General features: G+C 36.3%; 1 protein-coding gene across 7 annotated transcripts in view; it reads right to left on the bottom strand.

Annotated features, from left to right (window-relative positions):
* MYO1E (myosin IE) overlaps positions 1-14,906 on the bottom strand; it is a 166,155-nt gene that overhangs the window by 40,265 nt on the left and 110,984 nt on the right. For all 7 annotated transcript variants that reach the window (XM_083851097.1, XM_083851096.1, XM_083851098.1 and 4 more), the window contains 4 exons: positions 12,187-12,330; positions 9,382-9,471; positions 8,360-8,454; positions 1,045-1,132 (listed from right to left, as the gene is read on the bottom strand). In XM_083851097.1, coding sequence (XP_083707223.1) covers positions 1,045-1,132; positions 8,360-8,454; positions 9,382-9,471; positions 12,187-12,330 — 417 coding nt within the window. The remainder of the gene's footprint in view (positions 1-1,044; positions 1,133-8,359; positions 8,455-9,381; positions 9,472-12,186; positions 12,331-14,906) is intronic.

Below are 14,906 nucleotides of genomic sequence, written 5' to 3'. Positions count from 1 at the left end.
AAAATGCCTGAGGCTGCAAACAACTGGTCCTTCTGTTCACAGTTGGGCAAAACAACACAGCCAATAAATTGATATGGTTTTGTTTTTTCTTTCATCATCTTGTTTTTCAGCAATTTCCTTTCTCCACATAAGCACTTAGATCACTTTGAGGGTCTGCAACCGCAATGTATGAAGTCAGAACATGAAATGTAGACTTCTCCAAGTATTTAAGCAACCTGTTTGAGGACCAGTGATGCTGCTACCTAGCTATCTTAGACAGCCATACAGTCTGTTACTATTGTTTCTGTATCTGATCCTAGGAGTTGGAAGTATGGTCTAGCTATTAGTTTCAGAAGAAACTTAATGCATGCTGGGCTGTATAAAGAAGATTGAATTTTATTTCAAGTGAAATTTCTCAAGGCAACTGGCTTTACTTCATGGGCTTCTTCTATAGATAGAGCAGACATTGGTAATACAGTTATTAAGAAAAGGAACTATTTGTTGTTTCAGATAGCTTTCAGATACTCTACTTTTGATTAGATAACCTGATGAAACAAGATGATGTTCCTGCTGTTGGCTCTCTAATGCATGCCTACAAATCAGAGACATAACAGAAGTAATAAAAACATGAAAAGCCAGTTCAGTTTTCAATGCAATACCAGTCCAGGAGGAAAAAAAAAAAATCACACCTACTAATAGAAGATTGCTTAACAAGGTTAAGAACGATAATTAAAGTAACTTTTACACCACCTTAACTAAACATATAAATATTTACGCTTTTAGACATAATTTAGTGTGAGAGCTAAAAAAAACTTAACAGAGATCATTCTAGTTTTGTGGGTTTTCTCCTCACACAGGTGGCCCAGAGACCCGCAAGCAAGCAGTTCAGTATTCTCTTCAGCTGACTCCCTACTGTTGAGGACTTGTATATACTTATAGCTGATCACAAGCTTCTGCAGTTAAGTGCCTACTGGCTGCCAGCATCTGCCAAGACTTTGCCATTCTACCTCTGCACTCAATCTTCAGACAATGCTTATGCTTCAGTACTGCCCTAAATCAACTCACCTGTACTTTAGGGCCACCTCCTGAAATTTTGGAGATATAGCTCATAATATATTTAGCAGCCACAGTCTTTCCAGCGCCACTTTCCCCGCTATGAAAAAAGGAACACAAAAATGTACCTGTTAGTTTTTAAATAACTCTAAGAATGGAGTAACTTATGTTTTATCTTTTTTAAGTATCTTAATATTGAATAATAATACCATAATAATGAATAATAATAAGTGTTTTACATCAGGAAAGTTGGTAACACAGACTGCAATACAGTGTTGTAGCATGGTTACTTGTATATTTTTATGAATAAATAATTCTGATTAAATCATCCTGCATGGATACCAGAATCTCTATGAGATTTCAAAGTCAGAATATAATGTAAATTGAGAAATAAATATACTTAAACCAATATGCTCAAAAGAGCACAAGTGTGTAAAGAACTCAATTCTCATTTAAATTTAACAGGATTTCAGATCTCAACACAAAAACTCATTTGAAAATCCAAGCCCTGAGTGGCATGCCAGATGCCTACTTCTTTTGTTTTAGGTGTTCCTGAATGAAATAATGAGACATTATTAATCACATCCTGAATGACGGAAGAACCACCTTCCGGTTCCTATGCCTCTTGACACAGGGTACAAGAAATCTTAATATTCCATACTAGCTTTAATAATTCCTTCCTTCCGTTTGAATATTTCACTTCAATGGTGAATACAGTTTACATTAGATTTGTTTTATTCTGATTATTAAGAGTTTCTTAAGATAGAAAGGAGATCCAATCCAACCTTAACTGTTTATTTCATACCTTAAAGCTAACCTCATTTCAACAGAATTTCTCCAGTCTTACATAAATCTTGCTGCAAATTAGCTTTGCCCTTAATGAATCTACCCTGACCTCAACAACTATAGGAATACAAAAAACAACATAAGGATGTCTGTTCAATGTCATAAAGATATCTGAAATACTTTTTTTTTTCCTTGTGTGAAAACCTGTGCCATCATTAGGCTCCTGAGTAATTTCTACGAATGTTGACTCTTCTGTCCTGCGCCTACTTGTTCCTGGATGTGGATCAACTGCACATCTTTTCCTGCACAAATTTTAGCTATGTTTGCCAGAGAAACATCAGCATGTCCTGCACAGGAAGAGGACTTGCTGAGAATGTCTACTCTTAGCTCCTTATCAGCATGACTAATGGAGGCATTTACAAAGGCTTAATTCTAAAAAAGCTTCCCAAAGCTTCCAAAAGGTACAGAAATACTGGCAGGAGTTTTCTTTTTCTTTTTTTTTTGGTCAGAAATATTTTCAGGTGTTTGTCTTCTCCTGACTGCAGTTTTACAGATCAAACAGGATACTTAAAAAGGTGAAAAAATACTTCTTGATCAAGTATGGATCATGACTTCTGTTATTAAGTCATCTTTTCCTAAACATCAAGGAGAAGAAAGCCTGTATTATTGGTATCTAGGACATTCACAGGAACAGACCAAGTTTGTTAGATAGCAAACCATATTTGGAAGTCTGTATCAACAGTATTTAAAGATGTTTTAGAAAAAAATATTTCTTCAAACCTAATTTGCTCAAAGTAATTTGCTTATCCTATTGCAGAACAGGACAGAGAAGCCAATCTACCCCAAAACATATTCTTGAGTTTATATACGCATTTTTCAACTGATTACAGACAAGGATCTGGGGTCAAACACTGAATAAATATGATCAGATGTTATTTAACAAGCAGTAAAAATGTAATACATTTCTTTAAGTTTTTATTTGATGCATAAATTATCCTTCTCTTTGTTCAAATTAAGTATGGTTTACATTACTCGTTCCATAGTGTCTGTCCTGAAAATCAATATGGAGGAATATAATTCCATTTTATTGTTACATCTCTGTTTCAGTATAAGTTATCCTTTATATTAAATGAATTTGGCCAAAAGACTGCCTTTCAGAGTTTGCTGTAGATTTATGCATGCATACACTTTTTCTCAGTTTTATAAGTTTACTGATCAGAGACCAGTAAACAGGTCCAATTAAACTACAGTTGAGCAGCATGAGACGTTCTTTATGAACTGAAGTAATTTTATCTGATGAGATGGTGTCTTTCCCCCAGTAAAGCACAGGTACTCTACTGCCATAGGAGAATTGTGGCATTCCTGGCAAATGATTCTCATGCAGAAGCTTTTTCACATACATTTTAGTGCTCTGTTGCTACTATTTAAGATGAGTTAAGAATCATTTTCTAGCTTGGTAGTTTTAAGTATGTTGGAAGTACAGTGGTTTTTAAAGGTTGAAAAAGTAACGATAATGGCTTAAAGTGAGAAGTGTATTATGGTACAATTTTCTCAGAAACTTTTCTTACTAAAAATAAATCATTATATAGTCTCTATCACTAAACAAAAAAGAACGCACTGAAAGGCATCATATTGTTTTTTTAGCACTATTTGCAATTCCAGAAAAGTTACATTATGTTCAGCAAAGTCAATTAACACTTAGCTGAAATCAGAATAAGAGGGAAAGTTTTTAGCTCCTTCCTTCCTCCCCAGAGGAAATATAATCCAGTGAGTATAGAAGCAAGACCCAATACAGAGCCTCATTCTTCTCTCTAAAATTAATTTGCTGAGTGACATTTAATATTGTCTCCCTGGCTATAAAACAATACTAGTTATCTACATAATCAGGACAAGGTGGAAATTCTAATAATAAATTTTTATAAAGAACACTTGGCTCTACCAGCAAAGAACACCACATATGTAAAATATTCTGTCATGTTTGAATAAGCTTTCTAGTTTGCTTAAATACAAAATTTACTTTCTCCAGTGATGTTCAGAGACCTCAGCAGCATAACAGCAGTGATATATTTTCCCCTCTGAAACAGAGAGCTTTTACCTAACTTTTTTTTACTACATTAGACTTGCATTTCTACTACTTCCTCATTAAAATTCAGCCATATTTCCAATTAGATTCTGTGTAGACGTTTTAGAACTATCAGACATTCGAGTCTTCTGGAAGTTTGAGGCACAAAAGCTGACTAGAAATCTCATATTAAATTTTTAACTTGGTAGACTTAAGATAGATAGATAGTTGTTTGCTATATCTCCTGGCAGAAATCACAGAAAGAAATGGAAAATATAGTCCTCAACTTCATAGAGAGGTAAAACCTTAAGAATAATCTGAAGAAATATTTATAGCTACACAATAGAAAAATACTTATCATAACCTCCACTCTCTTAACTAAAGGACGGTGATAGACCAGAAGGAATTAAAAGCCACAACAGACAATCCTTCTTAATTAAAATCTTGATTAGACAACTCATTGTTGCTCGTTTCGAAGGGCTGCCATTTCTAGTGAGGAAGAAATATGAACGGTCTGCTGTAGCAGACACAGATTTATCAGCTTGGTTCAGTAGAGGCTTCAATTAAGTATCACGCTTCAGTACAACATAAGCTCAGTAAGAAATCCAACTACAGCATAACTGCATTACTCGTATGAGCAATCTTCCTTTGTAATTCCGCCTGGTGCATACTAAACTAGGGAAGAAGCTTGCAGATGCTGCTCCCTCCTCCCACCATAGCACACACTGCACCTGCATTCAGCCCAGCCAGAATCCAGCCCAGGAATAACTTCATTGTTTACACTGTTAACAGCCATTCAAAATAACTCTCGGCTCCTCAGCTATAATTAGACATGTGTACATATAATTTTCTTAAAACATACACATATATACTGCAATTATTCCACTAATGAAACAGTCTTTCCCAGCCCTGGAATGGTTGGTCAGTGAGGATAATACTAATGAAAAAGAGAAAATCATGTAAAAAGATTATTTTTGGTTACTATCTATGCAGTCTTTCAGAGAATTGTATGTTCTTTTGGATCTGCCTTCTTAGTTAATTCAGTTGTTTTTTTTGAAGAGGAGGAACTTTTCCCATCAGTGTCCAAACGCATTAGTAAGAATCCTGGAACTCAATGTCCTGTGAAAAGGTTGAGTGGTCCCCACATACAGATAGGTTCCTGACCACAGTGGGGTGCTGCTGGGACCTTCCTTCACCTGCCTGGAAACCTACATCTGGTCCCCACAGTTTGAATGCATGACCCCTCCCAGGTCTGGAGGTGGATGCCACAGGTGCCCAAACCACATGCTGTGGAAAGACAGAGCTGTACAGCAACCCCATCCCCATCATTGTTTTGTCTCCACGTGCACCATAGGCCAGACTCAGCCCACTCTACACATGATTTTGTCCCTTCCCTCTTTGCAAACCTTTCTTTAAAAATGTTGACTGACATCTTGAGGATGGGGGAAAAAAAAGAAAAACAATGGACTTGTTTCTGTACTAGCTTGCTCTGTTTCTTTTGTTCCATTAGGGATTTCCAGTGAAGCCAATCCAACTTTAGACTGTTAGACTGGCTGCGAAGAAGAGAAGCAAATCAGTACCTCATTGCATTGCCATCATCACTCATTTCCCACAGGATAAATTTTTATGGAAAAAGTTATGGTTCACTGAAATGCAAAGGTTTGTATGAAGCTGCTTACATTCCACAGACTTCTGTGGAGCTGAAGACAAACAAATGGAGCTGTATCTCAGTTTTCTGACAATCAGCAGTTTGGGGACGGTAATGGTAAAATCCTTGGCAGCTATTAGGTGAAACTGATGCTGTGATAGTAGACACATAGCTAGCTAAAGCATCTGCTTAACTCAAGAGCTGCAGGATGTTGGGAACTTCTAGTCTGCTAGCAATTTCAGTGCTTTCTGGTCCATGAAATAACATAAAATGGAAGCAACAGAATGCCAAATTTCACAAAACTTCCCTTTTAAGCCAATCTAGTCATTAGAAATTTTGATGTCATTCTAATCGCAAAATATGGGATATAGCTAAACAATTTAAATGAACTGTGGTCAAAAGGATTAAAATATCATGCAAAACAAAATCAATTTTATGAAAGGCTCAGTTACCAATTTCACAGAAATTAACTGTGTCCCAAAAAAACAAATACTACCATGAAAACTACCTGTAAGTCTAGTCTGCAGTCTTTCCAGTGTTTGTAATAAGAAAAATCATAGGACAAATAAAAAATGTTGAGAGTAAGAGGAACTCTTTGAAATATCCCTGGAAAACATGATTTTTCTTGTTTCAGTTTTGCAGTATATTTTAATTAACTCCAGCATATTTTGAATAGTCTGTGCATATATTGAGAAAAAATTCACTCTGCACAGACACAACGCACACACTCTGAAGAGTGTACCATCCATCATTTACGCACAAGAATGCTCTCAAGAATTTAACCTGTGAATTCAAAAAGGCCTGTGACTCCACTCTGAAAATGTGACTCCTCTGTATACATTACTTTGAGGCATTAGCAACATACCAAAAATTGTGCTTTCTATTAACAGTCCACCACAGTTTAAGAATTTGCACTATAAATTTAGCTTAATATGAAATACTGAAGGTCTGGGATGTTATTTTGTACAAAAATCAAAATAAATCTCGATTTTACTCATTCCTAACAGGTCTGAATTTGACCAAATGGTACTAGTAACTTCATCATGGCAACAGGCATCAATTTTCCCCAAAAGATAACAGCTCAGGGATCAGTTTAGAAATATGAGAAGCAAGATATGAGCTTTGGGCTTTTTAAGTTATGTGGCACCATGTAACAGCAGCCTAGAAATAGGGAGGCCCTTGTAGGACAGCTCAGCATCACAAACTCTTAATGCCTGGCTGACCTTCCTGAATGTAAAACCAACAATTTCTGCATACCTACATGCACTTTTTACTAATACTAAGAGGGACACCTGTCGGTTTTTCTAGTGTAACCAACCTGTCACCCAGAAATGCTCTGCCTGGATGACCCCCAGGCATAAATCCAAATAACACAATGAATGTAACTTACAAACAATTATTCCTCACAAGCTCTCTAGGCAGCTCATTAGTGAGATATGTAAATATTATATCTGTTTTCACAATGAATCATTCAGTAGGGTATAAGAAAACTTGCACATGGAGCACCTCCACATGTAAGATCCACTCACTAAGCCCCTGTGCCTTTATATTACTGCTGTGAAACTGAAATTAGCAAGTGGCTGGGGAAAGGGCATTGAGGCTTAACATCAGTGACCCTTCACCATTTCCTGGCAGGTTCCAGCCAGCAGTAAGTTACACGGCATCAGATCGGATCACTGACATCCTGCCCCTTGGGGCTGTGACACTGCAAGGCACACAGCCACCCCAGGGAGAAGAGCAGGGAGGGTCCCCCAGACAAAGAAAAACACTCAAGTCTTGAAATCTCTTCTGTTAAATTCAGCAGCAGTTAAATTCATAGTGATGTCTCTCTGAGTGTTCTGAAGAAAAATGATAGAAAGCTTAAGAATGACTGTTAATAAAATAATCGCTGTTTAACTTAAGAGAATTTTTTTCCTTTTCTTTCTTTTCGCTGCTTCTTGACTGATACAATCCCACAGGCCAGTGATCTCCAAACTTTTTTTTGACTGTGCACCCAATCAGTAAGAAATTACTGAACACACACTCCCAATATATATAATTTAATTATTTGCAAAATATATAAATGTATTTGGACAACAGTGCCATATGCAAACTGCGGTTCCAGGTGAACTACAGTGAACCTCTTAAGTTTTCCATTCAAAAAGGAAAATATTTAAGAGGGATAGTGTATCAGATCAAATATCCTGCAGTTCTTGCTCTCTGCACATTTTCTTTTATCATAGACCATGTACAAACTCACAGATGAGACCAAAGCATACCTCTGTACCCAAAATTCACTGTCCCTGTGACTTAAGTAATGCCTATTATTAAACAAGCTCAGTAATAAATTCAAAGTGAATTCCCTCAGCCTAATAATTAAAATGGAATAATAGCGAGGACAAAATTAATTTGCTTGTATCTCTCTTCTCCTTTTGTCTCTGACTGAATACAAGGAAAACTATAAAATGAACAAAAGTGCATTTATTTTTAATGGGGAAAAAAAAGAAAGAAATAGAACTAAACCCAGAGTATGTTAATGTAGTCAATGTGAGCATTGGATTTTGCACTGCCTGTGGATGCTATAGCTGTTAATCTGTACCTCATGTAGTCATTCAAGCTATTGCAGATTTGATATCGGGCATGAAGCAGAGAGAAAGCAATTTTTTGTTAAGCTACCAGGATTCCACTGGAAAACAAAAGGGAGGATCAGAAAATACTTAGCTATCCTAGAAAACCCCAAAATATTCAGTGGTCATGGACACAGAAGGTTTTTATTAGTATAGTAAAAAATAAACTTTTCCATTTCTTGAAGTTAAAACAAAAAAAAATTTTTTTGCAGATCTTTTTCTTACCTAATAATGACGCACTGATTTTCTCTGTCAATAATCATGTTTCTGTACATGCTGTCTGCAAGAGCATAAATATGTGGCGGGTTTTCATATTGTGCCTAGAAAGGGAAACAGAGCATAGTTTTTTCAACACAGCATTAAGCAATGAAGCAAGAGCAATATAATTTTTTATTTAAATTGGAAGAACTATTTTCCTGAAAAAAAAAAAGGAAACAATTCTCTATCCCACTTTACACTGAAGATTCTGAGGATTTTTTTTTGCTTGTTTAATAAAAGCAAACCAAAGCCTCTACTTTTGTTACTGATCTTTCTCTCATCTATAATTTTCTCCTGAAGTATTGTAAACAGTCTGATCTAAAAATAGGCCGTGTTTGAAATACATTACTTGTCCAAGAGAAACTCATATAATTTAAGCCTATCCCACCAGTGGTCATATGCTAACAATAAACTACCTAAGCCACTACACAGAGCCTGGTGCTGTAACGGCCTCATTTTCATCCACTGCACCCACTCAAACCGAATGGTTTCCCTAGTCTTCTATCTGTGGGCATGTGAGCAGAGCAGGAAACTGCATTTTAACTCCCTAATGTCCTTGTGCTGCTCACTCTTCAAGCAGTATTTTCACAACTGGTATCTAATTTTGGAATCTTGATTTTCTTATTGTTCTTTTCGAGTCTGAGGGATCTCTTCCCATATTCTCCAAATCCACTATGGCCATTTTGTATTATGCACCACACTTTAAGCACCCAATAGCTTAAAAACTGCTTTTGCAGGGGGAGAGACCTATCAAGGGGAAAAGCCTGGTATGGATTAGAGTTAATCAATGCAAGTATTTTCTTGAGATACTAATTCTATGTTCTGGGGAATTCAATTTGAAGACTCAGTATATGGTAATGGATAACAGCCGATTTCTCCAATACAACGCACTACCAAAACCCAGAAACATGCTTTCAAGAGTTTAACCATGTAGAATAACATTTACATGCCTGCCAATACTGTAGTACATTAGAGACTGCTTTACTTACGGCTCCTTGGTACATCTCAATTTCCTTTTCCCCAAAATATGGCATTTGTTTGAAAGGATTCACAGAGATTAACACAGAGCCAATATATGTCTGTATTTAAAAGCAGTTAAGGTAACTACACTTTAAAAAGTATTATCTTACCTCTAGCGACTGCCAAAGAACCTTTCCATACATTACGCAGTAGTACATAGATTCAAGTAATACAATAAAAGAAACACAGCTTAAAACAATTATTAATAAAAATGAAATTAGAAGGCTTACAAGAATATAAAAATATCATTCAGGGGGATACTTTCATATTATCAAAACATGTATTTTACAACAAGCTAAGTACAGGAACATGTATTACAGGCCCAAATCCAATACTTCTTGAGTAAAAATACAGAAAGGAAATGGTATATTTGAACTGCTTTGCTCCTTTGCAACTGAGGAGATCGTGTTGCTAGTATTGAAAAGATTGTTTTGACCTTCGCAGAATGAGCTGTACTGACACATTCTGATCTCACAGAGATTGTGCTGAGCACGCAGACAGATGGAAACAGCCTGGACTGAGCTGAACTGGACAATTACTCAGCTGCATGTACAAGTCACAGAGCTAAGGGAATTAGGTAATTCAGTTATGTGGTGTTACTTTATGAACGTAACTATTAACAGTCCATACAAGTCATAATATCCTGCAGGCTGTATAAGAAGACAGTTCCTAGAAGTCTTATCCTGCAGGCTGCCCTATAAGACAACAATCAGTTACAAGCTATTATTATGCCCAGAAAGCTTTTTGCAACATTTTGAAGATTAGTGTTTCACAGTTCTGCACTGAGCTGTACATGTACCTATATTTAGAAAATACTTTAGAAACCTTTAATATTTGAATTGTTATATACATAAATGAAGCAACTGATACTGCTTTACAGGCAGGACTGGTTCATGAGTTAGGAGTTGACAGTGTAATAAGTCCAAAATACTGTACTGCTGGTTTCATTGAACAATCTGGGGTTGTTCAAGGACAAACTTACTATTTAAGCTTTCCATACAGAAGCAGGAAAATTAGAAATTTATCCTGCTGTGTTACCCTACAAAATAACCTACTGTCTTGGTGCCAGAGCACAAGACAGTATCACATTAGTTGGAGAAGAACTATAAATCAGTGAACATGACCTCTGTATTGTTAATTTACAATGTTTTCTTCATATATTTTTAAATTTAATTCAAAGAAGATTAACAACATCCGGGTCAAAACAAGCACTCACTGCATCAGTATAAACATCTGAAGTGATAGTTCTCTGTTGGTAAACAATACAAGCATTTTCTGGGAAGAATAGTTATCTCTGTGCAGAGTGGCACTGAGAAATATTCATTCATGGGGAGACATAAGAACAATTGAAAGGTTCAAGAGATGATCTCTAGAATAAAAATCCTGCACAGAACTGCAAAAGGATTCTTCTTCCCTACACAGAAGAATTATAATGCTTTTAAAAGAAGACTCTTAAGCCTCAGCGTGACCACCATTCCCCTTGGAAAACACACTTAATCCTGCTTCAGTAAAAAGACTATGTTACTTTCACTTTTTTGTAAGAAAAAAAGCATCAAATGGTTTCTTCAGCACTGAAGACTGTGAATGTAATGCATGGAAGATGCAGGGTTCCACAGGGACAGAAGTGTTCATTTTACTAATAGGATGAGAACTATAGGTTGCCCCAATGTTATCAGTTTGACAAATTTATCACATTTCTGTAATGCAAAATTATTAATGGTGTGGTAATTTATTGAACAGAGGATCCAAAACCATGAATGCACACCTATTAAAAACTTATACAGTTTGGGATGGAAATGTCAGCATAGCTGCAACATTACTTATCCTCTATCAGTCCTTGCTAAAGCAAGCTGCCACTTAGCTCTTACTATCTGAACATATAGAGTTAGCCAGGAGGTATTATATATTTATTTTTTTAGCAGAAAGGGAGAGAAAAAGTTAAATACTTCACGGAAACTGTTCACAAGATACTACTAGGAAGTATGAAAACTTGGCTCAAGCAGAAGTAACAGTATCATACGGACTAGAGTTTACAAAATTTCTTACTGTAGCTCATGTTATATTGTGAAAGCTAAAAATGAAACAGTGTCTAGTGTTTTGTCTCTAGGAAGTCTTTTCATACGAAATTTCAAAAAAAAGCAAATTTTTGGTGCTAAAATCTGTTTTTCTTGCTGGGTTATATGTTCAGGTACTTAAATCTTTCATGTTTTCATTAATCACAGTAAAAAAAAAAAGAATCGAAGTGCAAACACTTTAGATTTACAGATGTTCATATGGTCATCTGTTTCCATCAGTCCATGATCCACAGTATTAAGGATTCTAGAACAAGTTGTAAACAGGATTATGTCACAGAAGAAATGCTATTTTGAAACTGTCAGATTTTGATAGACAAAGACAACAGCAATCTCAAAACACATATATAACACTTAAACCTATTAATTCTTGATCGTCGAAGTAGCGTAATTGTACCTAGCTTCAGAGGTCACATGGATATATAAATACATGGAGCTACAGGCCTATCTTCAACAATGGCAAGAACACTACCATATACCAAAAAGAATACCATAAAAACATTTTTCAGATCTTAATTTCAAACCTTAAGATCTTATTTTCAAATTTCAAAATTTCATTTTCTGTACTCACAGGTGCACTGTCATATAAAATGCTCAGGATCCTTGACTAATCTACTTAAACAGAATACATACATACTACTAGTCTTGCATTGCCTCAGTAAGTCCACAGGGCCCAAATAAAAGTAGTAGTATAAAGGATACAAAAATATAGTCATCCATGTATCGCTTCTTAAGGTTCTCCACTATGGAATCCTCTGTGATTTTGGAAAGAAGGACCATATCATCCACTCCACTGTGCTTGACATTGTGGCTCTGCCAGTGGTATCTGTAGTGCCCTTTGCTGCCCTGCAGGAAAATACAAGAAGCATAAAAATGTTACTATATTTCTCACGAGCGTTAGGTAACTGAAAACAATCCATATAAATTCCAACTTCCAAAATAGATTGCACACATTGAATTCCATCCCTTAATCCAGGCATTACAGAAAAGTATACACAAATGATGTCACCTTACTCATCTCTGAATTATTAATTAAAGCATCACTGCCCTCAAAAATTAGAAGGTAATTTCATGGGGTTTTGTGAATGTCTGCACACTGAAGGGATTTCAGATGTCAGACATTTCTAAAACTAGCAGAAAAAAAAAATATTCCAACTGAGATGCAGTCACTGGAAGCTAAGGATGCTAAAATTAGTCTGCTACAGTGCAACTATTAGTCGTGAGGATAGTTAACCACCTGAACTACATTAAACAGGGATGCAGTGGATTCTCCCTCCTTTAACAGTCTTTTACGTCAAATGCGGACATGCGATGTTACTTAAATAGAAGCTCAGCCTGATGCAGAAAGCATTCAGTGATGTTCTGCAGATTATGCTGTGCAGCCTGACAAGCTGCATGTCTTAACAGTCCCTTTTGATCTGTTAGTCACCATGCTTAACTGACATCTAAATAGATATTCTCTCCCCACACTTAGAGACTATTTCAGGATGCTACTGAAAACTCGTGACATTTCAATTTGCAGCAGTTGAAATCAAAATCTGTTTTTTTCCAGCTGATTTGAACAGTAGTTGGGTTCTGTGGATGCACCCCTAAGCAGAATTAAATCCTGTCTAGATGCAATGCAGCTATAAATCTGTTCTTTAATCCCAAAACTACTCCTTGCAGCCTGGCAGGGAATTCTCATGGAGTTCAGCCCTCTTGCGTTTTTATACTTGAATTTTTGTTTGTACAATACTGATATTAGTAATACTAAAATTAATACATTTTACACTGATAAATTACCAGGTATGCTGTCAAGGAAGATGTAGCTAACAAAACAGCAATTTGGTGTACTCTTCCCATTTTCTAACATTACAATTCCAAATAATGAGATTTAGCTGTGCTGCTTTCATGTATTTTATGGGATCAAGTCATATTCATCAGAATACATGCAAGTTTTTATAAAGTGTTTCGCAGAATAAAATAATGCATAATCATACAGGGTAAGAAAGAAAATGTAGGTACTCCATATACTTTGGCCGCACTAGTATTTTGAAATGGGACATCAGCGACTGATAGATGTACAACTTTTGTGTGCACACTTCTATACCAGCAAAAGACCTATGCGATTGTACGAAGGTGCAGAATGGCTTCCTTGTGTCAATAGTCAAGCACTTGTACTAATACCAGGTATAGGAGTGGGAGCAACAAATGGAAGCAGGGGAACACAAGGTTCTTATTTTAAGCTGGGTTGGCTGCAAGTACTCATTAAACTAGTCTCAGAGTATGTTTTCCCACAAAATTCAGTGCATCAATTGTGAAAAAAACAGAACAGTAAAAACTAACAAAGACACAATTTAATGCATAATGTGCATAACGTACATTAGCAAGTGGAGTCAAGCCCGTAGGTTGGCCTCATCTCAGCTTGATTAACTGACATAAAAAACAAGGACCAACTGGATTTTTATCTCAAAATAAATTAGTGTGCTCTAAAAACAGACCCATTTTCCTACTGCAGACAGCACGGGACTTCTAGGCTTTGTGTGTGTATTTTATTAAGTCCCCAGCCATTGCTACCACTGATTCTGCTCTATCACTGCTAACAATACTAGAGAATATTTGTAGTCTTTAATGAAAAGAATGCTTTTAAATACAGGATAGCAAAGGACGATATGTCTGAAAGCACACAATCTCAGCAATTCTCCTGAACATAATAACCTTACACAAGCATAAACAAAATGATCTTCAAGATCTTTTAGTTTGTATAAGACTTGTCAGTTTTATATTTGCAAAATGGAAGCACTGATCTGGAAGCACTGAGAAAATGAAGGAACCAACTGATTTTTGGAAATTGTTATAAAACACATGACAGAAAAATAAGTTGAAGGTCAGGTTATTTGAGAAAACAGAAGTCCAGCAGAAATGCATAATTTCCTTCAGTGTACTCATCAACTATTTGTGATATTACACTTGGAAAAAGGGACTGGCAGCATGGACAAAAAAGGTGTAGTATAAAAATAAACACACAGAATGACATAAAGCTATGCAGAATGTGGTTTAGCATCAGAAAATCAAATAAGCTACAGAAAATAGAAATGAGATGGTGGGAGAAAACCTAGCTCCCATTGGAAATTCAGTGAGAAAAGGACAAAGCTCACAAAGCTCATTGGATGTATGGAAAATATGCACACAGTTCACACAACAGCAAGCTTTATAAAAGTCAGTGACTGTTGGTTGACTGTGAGTCACACACTACCAGGCCAAAAGCTTCTTTTTAAAAGCAATGCAAACCAGCAAAAGGCAATGCCAGGAAGGCTCAGCTTACCTCGAGAGCTGCTCTACCCAGTGCTTACGCTGATTTAATGTGCAGCTGTAATCAAATCTGACTCCTACAGTATCACACACAAACGGAAAAGGCAGCAGAGATGTAATAAAAAAGCAGC

This window comes from Anser anser (genome assembly GCF_964211835.1).
Source record: "Anser anser genome assembly, chromosome: 10".
Taxonomy (NCBI): domain Eukaryota; kingdom Metazoa; phylum Chordata; class Aves; order Anseriformes; family Anatidae; genus Anser; species Anser anser.
Note: the sequence above shows the minus strand (reverse complement) of the source record. Positions and strands in the feature narration are given on the sequence as shown.